Here is a 12,921-nt window from a genome sequence, read left to right as displayed (position 1 = left end):
AGGCCACAAGGTCAGGCTGTTGGTGGGGTAGACACACTCCTATCTCCACTGTTCCCATGTCCCTAGGGGACCTCGCCTCCTGCTCACAAGCACTGTCCCTCTGGGCTCTCCCCACCAGTCTCTCTTCCCATCCCAGGCCAGTGTGTCCCCCTTGTGCTGCTGGATCAGCCTCCCCACCAGTCCCCCTGCCTCCACTCTGCCCTGCAGCGGGGAGTGAGCTTCCTAAACTGCAGCTCTGGCTGCCCACTTTATGATCCCCTGTGCCTCCAGGCATCCCTTATTGGTGGGGTTCCTCTCTCTCTCTCTCTCTGGACCTTCTCCAACCCCTTCCACACTTGTCCCCACACAGTCCCACTGGCCACTCCCTGGTCTGCCTCCCACACCACAGTGACCACAGGCTTTCTAGAAACAAACCATTTCTCCCTCTGCCCTGGGATTGGGTGGAGGCTGCTGGAAGACTGTGGGAAAGCCGTCTCCACCTTGCATTCCAGGCCACTGATGGGCCTGTTTGTGACTCAGCCCGGCTCCTTACCAGCACGCATAACTTCTCTGAAAAGCCCTGAGATTTGCGGCCCTGCCTTGGGCAGGATCCATCAGGATTTACTCCGGTTTCAATTTCCCCAAGCTCGTGCTGCTGGCCTCTGAGCCTCCTGTGACCTTTCAGATCAGCAAGGTGCTAAGGATCTGCAGTAGAAGCTCTGGGACCCCACCCAGTCCCCTTTACTGGACCAGGGCACCCATCCCCCAGCTGTGGTTAGTGGAGGCTGCTAAGGCTTTCTCTTGAGAATTGCTCTCAGCAGATAGGAGCTGCCTAGCTTGGAAATGTCTGGAAGGTTATACTCTCCCCTTGGGAGTGGCCCCCAGCTAACGACTGACTGATACAGGGTACAGAATCCTGGCCTCCTTGCCTCAACGGGGCACGACTCTGGTGCCATTCCTTCTCTAGAGCTCCCTGGGGATCAGGGTGAGGCTAGACTCCCGCTGAGACCACATCCTTGCTGAGCCCTGCTCAGCCTTCTCTGTCCTGCTTGCCTCCCTTCCCTTCTCCCGAGAGCTTTACCCCTGCTTCCCAATAAAGCACATGCACCTGAACGCCCATCTAGGCTGGACTTCTACGGGATGCCACCTAAGACAGGGCATTTGCACAAATACTGTCTTTTTCTAGATTGGAGGGCAAGGCCACACATCCTCCTGCCATAGGAGCTGGACCAGTGGGGATGGGGGGGCGGGGGCAGGGATGAGGATGCTCACTCAGATGGGGTCCAAGAGGAGGGCAAGATGGGCCTGAGCATCCCGTGGGCGGGCTCACCTGCTTGGACATGGAGTCAATGAGGCGCACATAGAGGTCCTGCTCCGTCCGAAGTCCTAAAGGTGGGGAGGTGGAGAGGGCTTGCTGTGGCCTCTAATGACTGAACCACACTCCGCACCCTTCCCACCTGGAGCCAGGCCCTCCTCAGCCCCGAGGAATGGGCCACTATGTGTCACACAAGGTGCGGGGAACCTAGACCTCCTCTGGGCCCTGGCGGGAAGGGGCGGCGGGCCTCACTCACCATTGTTATACACCAGCCGGAGGCGGTAGTGGACCCCGTTGTTGGTCTTTTCAGCTCCAGGTTCCTGCATGGGGAGGACGCTCAGTGTCCCCACGGCTCCACCGACCTCCCCTCAGCCTGCCTGCCTAATCCCAGCCTCCCTCCCTCCCTTCTATCCCTCCCACCCGCTTCTCCCCCCCTCCACCGGCTGTCCATCCGTCCACCCCGTGGGAGGGGGTTCCCGGAAGCCCCCCTTCTCCCCCCACCCATGCTCTGGCCCCGTGAGCCCACGAGCCTCTCACTCGGTCCTTTTCCACGAAATCGATGAAGGCCGTGCGCTCCACCTCCACGGGCTGCCCCTGCCGGTCATACATGGCCAGCACGAAGTGGAAGAAGTTGGATTTCCTGAGGTTGGAGGGGGGCTGCTTCTCAAAATGTGCGCGCGCCAGGCCCACGCCGCTGCGAGGAGGAAAGGGGCTGGCAAACCACCGGACGGCGCCCTCCCTCTCCGGGGAGAAAGGCCCCGGGGCCTCCGACCAGGTGTGTGTGTGGGGGGGGCTGGTCAGGGCGCGGTGCTGATGCGGCAAGAGTCTGGGCCACAAATCAGATGGGATGGGCCCCTTCCACCCTTGCCAGGGATCTCGGTTCCAGACGCGGCTCCCCGGACTGACGTCACCCTAGCCTGCTCCCTTGGGAACAAGGGGCGCAGCAGGCAGCAACCGGGGCACCCCTGCCAGGCCCCCTCCCAGGCTTTTCCCTGGGCCCCACATTTTGAAAGGCTGATCTCTAAAACCAAAGGTACGAACAGCCCATCTAACTGACCAGAGGCTCCTGTGACTGCCCTTTAGAGCATCGGGGGCAGCTAGGAGGTTGTGGAACAAATAACCCAGGGTACCCCAGCCCACGACCGCGTTCGTGAACCTGTGGCATCGTCTAGGAGATGGTGGTGATGTCCCTCAGGCTCTCAGAGACATTAAACTGGCTCAGGGCCACTAGTCTGCCCAGCCCGGACCCTGGGCTGAAGGCAGGGGGTGCACCCCCAGGTGTACAGGGACCGGCCTTCACACAGTGGGAAAGATATACACTGGCTCCCTTGGGCAGAAGGACCTTCTGGTTTAGCCTTGCCAAGGGCTGTCTCCTAGCTCATCAGAAATGGCTCGTAGGGCGCCTGGGTGGCTCCGTAGGTTAAGTGTCTGCCTTCGGCTCAGGTCATGATCCCGGGATCCTGGGATCGAGCCCCGCATCGGGCTCCCTGCTCAGCAGAGAATCTGTTTCTCCCTCTACCCCTTCCCCCTCTTTGTGATTTCTCTCTCATGTTCTGTCTCAAATAAATAAATAAAATCTTAACCAAAAAAAAAAAAAAAGAAGAAGAAGAAGAAAAGAAATGACTCCTGGAAGGGGCACCCCGCTGGCTCAGTCGGTGGAGCATGCGAATCTTGATCTCAGGGTTGTGGGTTCGAGCCCCACCATGGGTATAGAGATTACTTAAAAATAAAGTCTTAAAAAAAAAAAAAAGAAAAGAAAAAGAAATGATTCCTAGAAGCAAGGCCCCGGCAAGAGCAGGAGGAGAAAAACAAAGGCCCGATTCACCAAGTATTTCCTCAGCCCCAGCGATATACCAAGCCCCAGACACACGGCACTGAGTGGGGCCAGAATTAAATGCCTGGAAAGGAAGAACTAGATATAGAGAGCTATAACACAAGACAAAGTGGTGGTTGCCCCCCAAAAGATGTTACATACAAAAAAAAAAAAAACTACAACCAAACCAAACCAAAACAAAAAAACCCAATGTATAGAAGCAAAGGAAGAAAAAAATGAATTCTTTCTGTGAGAGATGAGGGGAAGCCTCCATGGAGATGGTGGCTTTTCCCCTGGTTCTTGAGGAATGAGTAGGAGCTCAACAGTTACGGCAGGCAAAGGGGCAGAACGAACAGTATAAGAAATGGCTGTGGGTGGGAAGGTTGGTGTCGCTGGACCACAGATTTTAGAAAGTTAAGTGAAGAGAAGAAAAAGTTGCATTAGAAGTGCCAAGTCTGGAGAGACACAAAAACCAGGCCACGAGTTCAGACTGTCTCCTCTGGGCCAAGGTCTTGAAAAGAGTGTTCCTTAGGTCTCTCATGGCCTCAGATGCTCCCTCTACAAAAGACAGCTATGGCCACCATTGCTGGGAAATGAGGCTTCACAGCATGCACAAGTGTATGTAGGGGGCCCTGGGACGCCCTCCAGGAATAGACTCTGCTTGGCTCAGGCTGGTGCTCCCCATGTGTGGTAGCCAAGATGGTGCCCCATGATCCCCACTTCCTGGTATTTATGCTGTTGTGTAGTCCCCTCCCAGACTGTATCAGGGTTGTTCTGTGTGGCCAGTAGAATATGGAACAAGTGACAGCATATGATTTCCAAGGTTAGGTCATAAAAGACATGGTGGCTTCAGCCTTGTTCTGTTGGATCAGCCACCAGGGCAAAGCTGGCTGCCATGTGGTGAGGACACTCGAGCAGCCTTGTGGAGGGTCTACATGGAGAAGAACCAAGGTCTCCTGCCCAAAGCCAGCACTTAGGTTGTCAGCGGTGTGAATGAGCCACCTTGGAAGAAGACCCACCAGCTCCAGCGAAGCCTTCAGATGACTGCAGCCTCAGGAGAAGCCCGAGCTGCTCCCTCACTCCTGACTCCCGAGAAACTGTGTGAGGTAATGGGTGTTTGTTGTTTGACACTGCTGAGTTTTGAGCTAATTTTTTTATGCACCAATTCTGCTGAGGGCTATGGCTTGAGAAATACAATGAAAGGCCACCAGAAGGTTCTGAAGCCAGGCAGGGCTTAGAAGTTGCTGCCCGTGGGGAGGGCGCAGTGGGGTGGGAAAGCGAGAAGCGGCCGCAGGGATGAGGAGAGGAGAGGATGAGGATGGTAGTGCTGCCTTGAACCATTCAGACCAGAGTCCCATCATGGACGCGTCACTGCCACTGTGGAAACATGTGCCATATTCATCACTCCTTAATGTTGTTCATATAATTTTAAATCAACTTACTCTTACTCTGCTTCATGCAAAACCATAATATCTGGGATATCCTGGCTTGAGGGGCTTGTGTTTTTACTGGTACATATTACAGTAAATACATAAACTTTAAAAGGACAATTGTCCCACCTCCTTAAGCCTGCTTGGGAGCCTCACTGGTCCTTGTGAAATGCTGATTTCAGGGGCAGAAGTGATGGGTCTTGCTGGTTTCTGATCAAGAGGAGTTGGAGGGGACCACCGACACCTTCTCTTCCCCACCAAAGGTCCTTTCTACACGTGTCCCTTCCTCCACGGACGTCCTCCTCCCTCGAGCTTCCCACCTCCTCTGCCCTCCCCCCCTCCCCCTCAGGCGACAAAGTCCTTTCAAGTCCCGGCCTTGACCCTCCAGCGTCCCATTTGCCAAGAGGCAGGGAAGCCCGAAGAGCTTTGATCACAGCAGGTCCCTGATTACTGCTGATGAATATGCTAATGAGGCAGCAACCCTGACTCCTCCTTCTGGCCCCAGGACCAGTTTAGGGGGAAGAGAAGCTCCCTGGGTCAGGTTCCAGGACCACCTGAGGGGAGAAAAGGCGGAAGGGGGTGAGCTTGTGGAGCCCTCCCAGATCACTATGCCCTTTATTCTGTCAGCTTGACCAGGAGAGGTGCCTGGAAGGCTCTCACACAGCAGGGCTGTAGGGTACAGAAAAAGGGGCCTTCACAGAGGAGGGGTGGATGCTGAGCAATAACCTAATCCCCTACACCGCTCAATACACCCTTTCTTCACAGACACCCCTCCACTTCCAGGCCAAGAGTAAATCAGTGATGCTGGCATGAGTTCTCTCTCTCATCCATCCCTCTTGGCAAATATCAGTCAGTCCTGGGTCCTGGCTGCGTGTCAGCTCCTGCCAGGCTTCTAAGGACCAGACCTGGGAAGTCTGGCCCAAGTCCCAAGCCAAACTCCCTTCACGGGGCTGCCCTCCATACAAGAGGGGATTCCTGGGGAGAGAGGTCAGGAAACCTAGGGAGAGGAAAGAGGGCAGGTATCCCTGCCCAACCCCCCTCCCACAGCCTGGGGCCAATGGACCAGTATCCAGTGCCGCCAGCTGGGGGATGGGTGGGGGCCTCACTGCCTCACATGCTTATGCCCAACCCCAAAGTGGGGGAAGGCTCAGGTCTACTTCTCCTGAGGCAGCCCAGCATCATCCTCCCTTCCCCACCTTGCTGAGTGGGTCTGAGGCACCCTCCTCCTCCTGGGCTCACACCCATCCAGGCAAAACAATGGGACAGGTGGCTAGTGTACAGCTCCTGGACAGGATTACTATCAAAATCAAGGACAGAACAATATGAGTATTATAGCCCCAGCCCCCGCCCCGCAGATCAGGAGAGGACTGCAGAGTGGGCAAGACCACTGTTGGGCATACCCAGGGCTGCTCCTGGTCTGTGAATGTCTCCAGTTTACCCTGTTCATACCCCTACTGGACATGTGAGAGGCTCAAGGTGAAACAGAAAAAGTTTTGCTTTAGAAAGGCGTTCTCGTATTTCCTATGAGCAAGAGACAGACAATGACAGAAGGATCAGTACATCAGCAAGAACGTGGGGTAGCTCTGGACTATCCCTTCCTTCTCCTAGGTCCCCCCCCCCGCCGTGTACCTCTACCCCCAACGTGCAGCAGGTGACCAATCCACATGCCTAAATGGAAGTGCGAGCCCCAAAGGGAGAGGGTTGGGGAGGGGAGAGACTTTAGCTCTTCCCTCCCTAGGAAGAGCTGATGCCCTTGTAACGAGAAAACAAACCAAGATTAAAGAACAGAAAGAAAGAAAAAGAGATCCGCTCAAACAGCTCAGAAAATGGACACAGGGGATGCAGAAAGGTCAGAGAACCCCTGCTGGGTGCAGATGTGTGGGGGGTGGGGGGTGGGGCCACTGTGGGCTCTCATACTAGCTTAGGGACAGACAGATGTGGATGAAGGCCAGTGTCTCAGATTCTGCGGTCTCCCACTGGGGTGTGGGGAGAAATTGCAAGGATGTCTACTGATATGAATCCCTTATCGAAAAGAAAGAAAGGGAAGCAGGAGTTGAGTCCCTGAAGTCTGGAGAGGCAAGGATTCAAATGCAAGCAGTTTATGTGGGAGATGATCCCAGCAAACACTTGGCCGGGCTGGAGAATGAGAAAGAGAAGGAAAGGCACTCCGTAAAAGGGTGTTCTATCCACAAGTGACCGCTGTGGGCCACTGCAGCTCCTCAGTCCAGCTGGGAGCTCTGGAAACAGTCTAGAACAGGCGCTTCGGAGGAGGGAGCTGGGGTAGTTATCTGCCAACTTCAGTTAGTCGTTGGTGGAGGGCTCCTGGGCCGCCATTGCTCAGGAACTTCTGGCCCGGGGTGCAGGTGGGCAGAGCAGACTCCGGCAGAGGCTAGCAGGGGAAGCAGACCCTTTAGCAAGGGTCCTGAGGGGAGAGGGGCAGGGTACCAACCACCGGCCATCCAGAGGTCTGCGGTGTGTTAGAAGCCAGTAAAATTACAGCCCAAGGGACTGACTGCAACTTGGCAGATAGGCATAAGAACGGCCTCACCTGGTACATGTGGTGCTGGAGCCTATAATTCAGAGACATCTCGTTCCCTGAGCATCATTAGTGCACGAAGCATGTCACACAGGCGCCTTTTTCAGAAAAACGCAGCCGAATGACTAGAACAGCCACACTAATCACTTTTGTGAGACTCCAAAAAGAATTACACATCTCTTGGCTTTCTTAAAAAGATCGCTTTCAACAAAATGTTCAAAACAGTTTCCTATCACCTCTGGAGTGTGCTGAGGTGGTGGGGCATTTGCTTTTGTACTAAAGAACCCGGACATGGGAGGAGAAAGCGCTCGTTTTCGCATTTCTACCATGGCCTGCTCACCCCCATTCCCATCTTCGGTCCTGGAATAGCCCGTAAGTTAAAGGCGACGGTGGCAGAAGGGCTTTGGTGTGCGCAGCTACTTTGTGGTCTGAGGACACCTGCTTTGTCGCAAGCACGGATGTGCATGGGCTTCCCGAGTACTGTGCTGGGAATCCAGGTTAAAGTTGACACCAAGGACAACCTGACCTTCCCGGCCAGGGCCATTCAGGTGGCCTGTGCTTGGGGGACGCGTGTGGGGACATGCTGGGGGCTGCAGAGTTGTCTGGCTGCTATTGCGGAGGCCCCAGCGGTCCCTGGAGATGGCTCTTTCCCAGGGCAGGGCAGGACCCACCAGGGCCCTTCTCGAGGCGGCTGCTGGCCCCTGCCATGGCTTTCTAGCACAGAGAACACCGCACCATCTCAACTCTGTCCTCAGGAGGTCACTTGGGGCTCCTTACATCCCTGACTACATGCTCATGATAAATAAGAGCAATTTAAAACGAGCATCCTGGGGCGCCTGGGTGGCTCAGTTGTCAAGCGTCTGCCTTTGGCTCAGGTCAGGATCCCAGGGTCCTGGGATCGAGCCCCGCATCAGGCTCCCTGCTCAGTGGGAAGCCTGCTTCTCCCTCTTCCACTCCCCCTGCTTGTGTTCCCCCTCTCGCTGTGTCTCTCTCTGTCAAATAAATAAATAAAATCTTAACAAAACAAAACAAAACAAAACAAAAACGAGCATCCCAAACCGCTCAGAGGACAAGTGCCCCAGGCTGGAGTTTGGCCTCCCCCCCAGGGGCATCTTCGGACCTTCTGCCTCCGCCTGCTCCCCACCGAATCCTAACTCTTGCCCGCCTTGATAGCCCAAGGTTCTGAGCAGTGCCTTTGGCCTTGGGCCTGACCCACCTTGGAATCTGGGATGCTGGGGAAATGGGGACAAGCCCTAAGGTCGTCTGCAATGGGGGGAGGCTCCCCCAGGAGGCAGAAGGAACAAAAAGCATATGTCTCCTGCGTCTCATCCCTTGTCTCAGCTTTCCGTAAAATCTCTGCTAATTGCAGCCCTTCTTTTCCCCATCCTGGCCCACTACATAGGTCTCTCTTTTCTCTGTGTCCTCTCCTCCTCCAAGCGTCCCACTGGTCTGCTCCCTGCACGCCTCCCCTGAGCCCCTGGGACTGCTGATCGGCCCATCAAACTGGGCCTGGCATTCGTGGCCCCAGCCAAGATCTGCTGGCCTAGCCCTGCCCAGCCCAACAGGCCCAGAGCCTAGCTGTGCCGCAGACCAGGAAGATAAAAGCAGCAGCCCACTGGGGCACACCCACCTCGACAATGTGGGCAGAGGGAGGACCTGGAGGCTCTGAAGCTGCGTCCAGAGGGGCCTGTGGGAGGGAAGGCTTTGGGGCTGCTTCATATCCCCTACTCCTGTTGCCCAGCAGCGGCGGCCGCGGCGGGTGGGCTCACCTGCCACAGGAAGTTGTCTCAGCCCGAGGTCCCCCAGTGGGGGGGATCTCACTAGCCAGCGCTCCCACCCTTCCTCTTGCCCTCCATTCCACCTAAAGGCTGCCCACCCTGCTTCTCTCTGCCCACCCCCTCGCCACCCACCCACAGGCCTGCCTGCCAGGTCCCAGGCTGAGGAGCGGCTATTAATTATTAAAGCAAACAAAAGCATTTCCTAGCAGGGAGGCTAGCGTGCAGCTGCTTACAGGAAAAGCAGTCCAGCTGGCTTTCTCAGGGCCTGCTTGTGTGCTGGGACCCGCTCGAGGGGGAGGGCGGGCTTGGGTCCTGCAGGGGTATCCCCGGGCTGGGAATCCCACCAGGAGAGGAGAGCGGCTTTTGGGCTGAGCACCCCAGCAAGAGGACGCGGTCTGCAAGGCAGTCCGGGGAACGTGGGCTGGGGCTGGCGTCTGCGACTCAGAGATAAAGTGGCAGCACTGGCTAGGGGTCCTTGTGCAGAGCTCCCCACTGGGAAGATCCTGCCAGACTTCCCTCCTCTCCCCTCTTGCCTGCAGGGCAAGGGCATGGAACCCCTCTCTTTCCCTACCCTTCTTTTGCTCAGAACTTTCCTTCCTGTTGGCAGAGCCGCCCTCACTGATCTTGGCAGGTTCTGGGCCTTCTCCTCCATCCCCACCTTCTGTAAGACTTGGCGGCATAAAGCTGGGAAGCGGCAGCTGCCCAGTATCTGGTTCTTGGAGTCAGGTAGATGCTGGAGACCACCCACATGGGGAGGGGAGCCCAACAGAAAGGGATCTGGGAACTTTCTAACATGCACCCCTGTTTCCTTCAGCAGATGCTCGTTGCCCCCCCCGGTGACTGCTCTGGCCTGTCCTGGTGCTGTGGACACAAGGACGATAAGCCACCATCCTTGCCCTAAAGGAAGGCACGGGCTGGTGGGGCACCACTGACTCTGGCCTGTGGCCCGCATCCTTAGGCAGCACTGAGAACTGTTCCTGAGGTCCGGTGGGAGGGCGCACACAGAGAAAGTGCTGGGGTGCGGTGGGTCCCCGAGACTGTAAGACTTTATTCAGTGGGTATGTGGGCGCTGGGGCCAGGGGAACTGTTTCAAGAGGCATTGTTGGATGCCAAGTATCATGCCAAGGGCTGGAAGCTGGGAGGGAGTTTGGGGTTAGATGGTGGGGAGCCCTGAGTGCTGAATACCTGGGAGGAAGTGGGGGTGACTGAAGTTTTTAATTGGAGAAGGACATGATCAGAGAAAAGTTCTTCGGAAATATTGCTCTGGCCGCCCCCCACCCCGGCATGGCAGATGGTTTCAGGGGAGAGGTGAGAGACTGGGGCTGGGGCAGTGGGATAGGGGGCTGCGGTGGTAAACGGGGGTAGATTAACCTTCAAGCCAGGGAGGAAAGAGGTGGAGGGCAAGGGTGAGCTATTGTTAAAAGTTGACCTCGGACATGAAGAAACATCTAGGAGCCTTGACAATCAGGGGGCTGTGGGGCAAGGCATCAAAGACAACTGTCAGATCCCAAGCAGGCTTGGGGAAGAATGCTCCTGGGCAAGTTTCCCAGAGGTGAGAGCGAGAGAAAGCAGGCAGAGGTTGAAGAGGGAGGTAGGGGACGGGGAAAGGAATGTTTGTTGCTGGTGTTTCAGGATGGAAAGACCTGAGCCGAGGACTAACCGACTGACTGGGGATCAAGACACAAATAGGAGAGATGATGGGCCACTTTGGGAAGAATAAGGAGAAAGGATTAGCTGCTCCCCCATGGAAGGAGGTGGTCCAGAGTCAACCAAATGGGGCAGGGGTGTGCTCCCAATCTGTGTCCTGAGGCACAGAAGTCTCTGGACTTGCAAATAACGAGCCCAGTCCTGAAAAAATGCCCCTCTTCCAACTGGGGAAGCCTTCTGAGTCCCAGCGATGTGGTCCCCAGGACTCAGATGTGACACCTCAGTGCCACTCAAGAACCCCCCCACCATGTGCAGACAACACTGCCATTGGTCAGATCCTCTGGGAAAGGGCCCCATCCCCACACTTCTGCACCCATACAGGCTACAAGAGCACCACCTCCTTCGCATCTGCTTCCCCCTCATTAAACCTGCTGGCTTGACACAGGGACAGAGGGTCCAGTCAGAGAGAAATAAGAACCCTAAACCCCAGGGGCTCCCTTGGCACTCTTCACCCACTCTTACAAGGAGCTCTCACCACAGCTGGTGGTGGAGAAAAAGATGGAGCTCCCACTAAGGAACTGACCATCTCAAATTAAATAAAAAAACAGAACCAACAGAAAACCCGACGGGATACAGAATTGTATGCACAGCCCAGGAAAAAAGCATGTGAATGCGAAAAAAGATGGGAAGGAAATACTCTAAAATGTTGACAGTAGTTGTATCAGAAAGGTGGAATTTTGTTTTCTACTTACCAATTTTTCGGGAATATAGTTATATCATGAGCAAAACTATGTAAATTAATTCATAGCAAGACCCTCTTCTCTTGAAGAGATGAGCTCCAGGGAGAGCCCCCCAGCACTCCCTGCCAACAGTTAGCAAAGGACAGGAGTGCAGAAACACAGGTTTGGTTCCACAGGAAACAAGGTGTGGGTCTGTTAAAGGGTGAGGCTGGGCTTGGACTATGAGCGGTGTCCGCGGAACAGGCCCAGGGATGGGAATGTTGGGCCGGCGTGCCAGGCAGGCCTCGTCGGCCTTGGCAACCTTCCTAGAGCATCCCTTCAGGCTGCTGGTCGAGCACCTGCTGAGACCTCGCGGCAGCCCAGCTCCCACGGGCCCCAAGGGTCTGCAGAAGCAGCGCCTCCTTAGTCCTAACCACTGAGAACTCGAGTAGGATATCTAACACCCCCCCTTCTCAACACGGCCCCCACCCCCCCACCGCACCACTCACAAGTAGGGGCACAAAAAGTCCGTGGTCAGGTGTTGTGGGGGCAGGTCAACAAACCCTTTAAACTTCCTCTCCAAACCCAGGAGTCCATTCCCTACCCAGGCCCCGTGCCCAGACTCCTGCAAAGGCGTCGGCATAGATGCTGGGTTCCCAGGGACCCTCTGCCTCCCCCCGGGCCCGCCAGGAAACCACTCTGAGGAGAGGCGGGGCCTGAGCGCCCAGCCCCAGCCCCCAATCGTTCCAGCCAAGGCGACTGTCCAGCTCGCCTGTTCCCCACTCTTCAGCCCCCAGCCTCTTCTCTGGCTCCACACGCACCCCTCCTTCAACTCTGAGGGGCGTGGGAAAGCAGAAAGGGGGCTGGGTTTTGTGCCTTTCCTGGCAGAGAGCCTCGGAATTGGACAAGGAGAGGCTCTGGGACTGCCCACGAAGGAGGGGGTTGTCTGTTACTTGACGGCCGGTGGCTGTGGGTCATGGCTCAGGGATTGCGGACAGCGGGGATACCTTCTACTCTAGAGCCCTGGACCGCCGGCCCCCCGAGCGACAGTCGGAAATCAGAAATCAGAGCCGGGACCGCGGCAGAGGTGGCAGAAGCCCCGCCCCGGCCCGCCCCATAGCCTCCGGAGGAAACAGAGGCGCTCGGGGCAAGGGTGGGCGGGAGAGCTTGCCCGGACTGTCCAGAGTTAGGGCTCCCCCCACCCCTCGCCCCAGCAGCTCCGCAGGCTGAGCGAAGCCGTCCAACCCGAGCGCGCCGGGTCGCGTCCGAGCGCTTACCTCTGCGCCGCGGTGCTGGCGTCCAGGATGCCCGCGCCCTGCATCCAGGAGCGCACCGAGCCCAAGCCGGCGGGCAGCAGCGGCTCCTCCTTCAGGTTCAGCCCCCCGCGGGGCACAGAGTCCTGCGCGGGGAACATAAGGGCGCGCGGTCGGTGGGCGCCCCCGCCGCCGGGAATGCGGTCCCGCCGAGGCTGCGGGCGCCTGGGCTCAGCCCGACCCGACGGCAGCGGGCGCCTCCAGGAGCGCAGCGCAGCGCCGGGTCCCCGCGTCTCAGTGCGCGCTCGCCTCTCGGGCGCTCCCTCGGAGAAAGCGGGTCCGCGAGCGCCGGCGCTGTCCCCTCCCCTCCCGGGGCGCGGGGCGGGGAGATGGAGGGATTCCCCCGCGGCCTGAGCGCCGGCGGGCGGACTGCGAGCGGGGCGGGGAGCGC

General features: G+C 57.1%; 1 protein-coding gene across 2 annotated transcripts in view; it reads right to left on the bottom strand.

Moving 5' to 3' along the window:
- Window positions 1-12,631, bottom strand: part of EBF4 (EBF family member 4) — a 57,020-nt gene extending 44,389 nt beyond the window's left edge. For both annotated transcript variants that reach the window (XM_032419842.1, XM_032419843.1), the window contains exons 1-4: window positions 12,495-12,631; window positions 1,832-1,988; window positions 1,551-1,614; window positions 1,310-1,365 (exon numbers count right to left, since the gene is read on the bottom strand). In XM_032419842.1, coding sequence (XP_032275733.1) covers window positions 1,310-1,365; window positions 1,551-1,614; window positions 1,832-1,988; window positions 12,495-12,631 — 414 coding nt within the window. The remainder of the gene's footprint in view (window positions 1-1,309; window positions 1,366-1,550; window positions 1,615-1,831; window positions 1,989-12,494) is intronic.
- Window positions 12,632-12,921: the final 290 nt, after the last annotated feature.

The sequence above is a fragment of the Phoca vitulina genome, unplaced genomic scaffold, assembly GCF_004348235.1.
Source record: "Phoca vitulina isolate PV1807 unplaced genomic scaffold, GSC_HSeal_1.0 scaffold22, whole genome shotgun sequence".
NCBI classification, from domain to species: Eukaryota; Metazoa; Chordata; class Mammalia; order Carnivora; family Phocidae; genus Phoca; species Phoca vitulina.
This window is presented reverse-complemented; position numbering and strand designations above follow the sequence as displayed.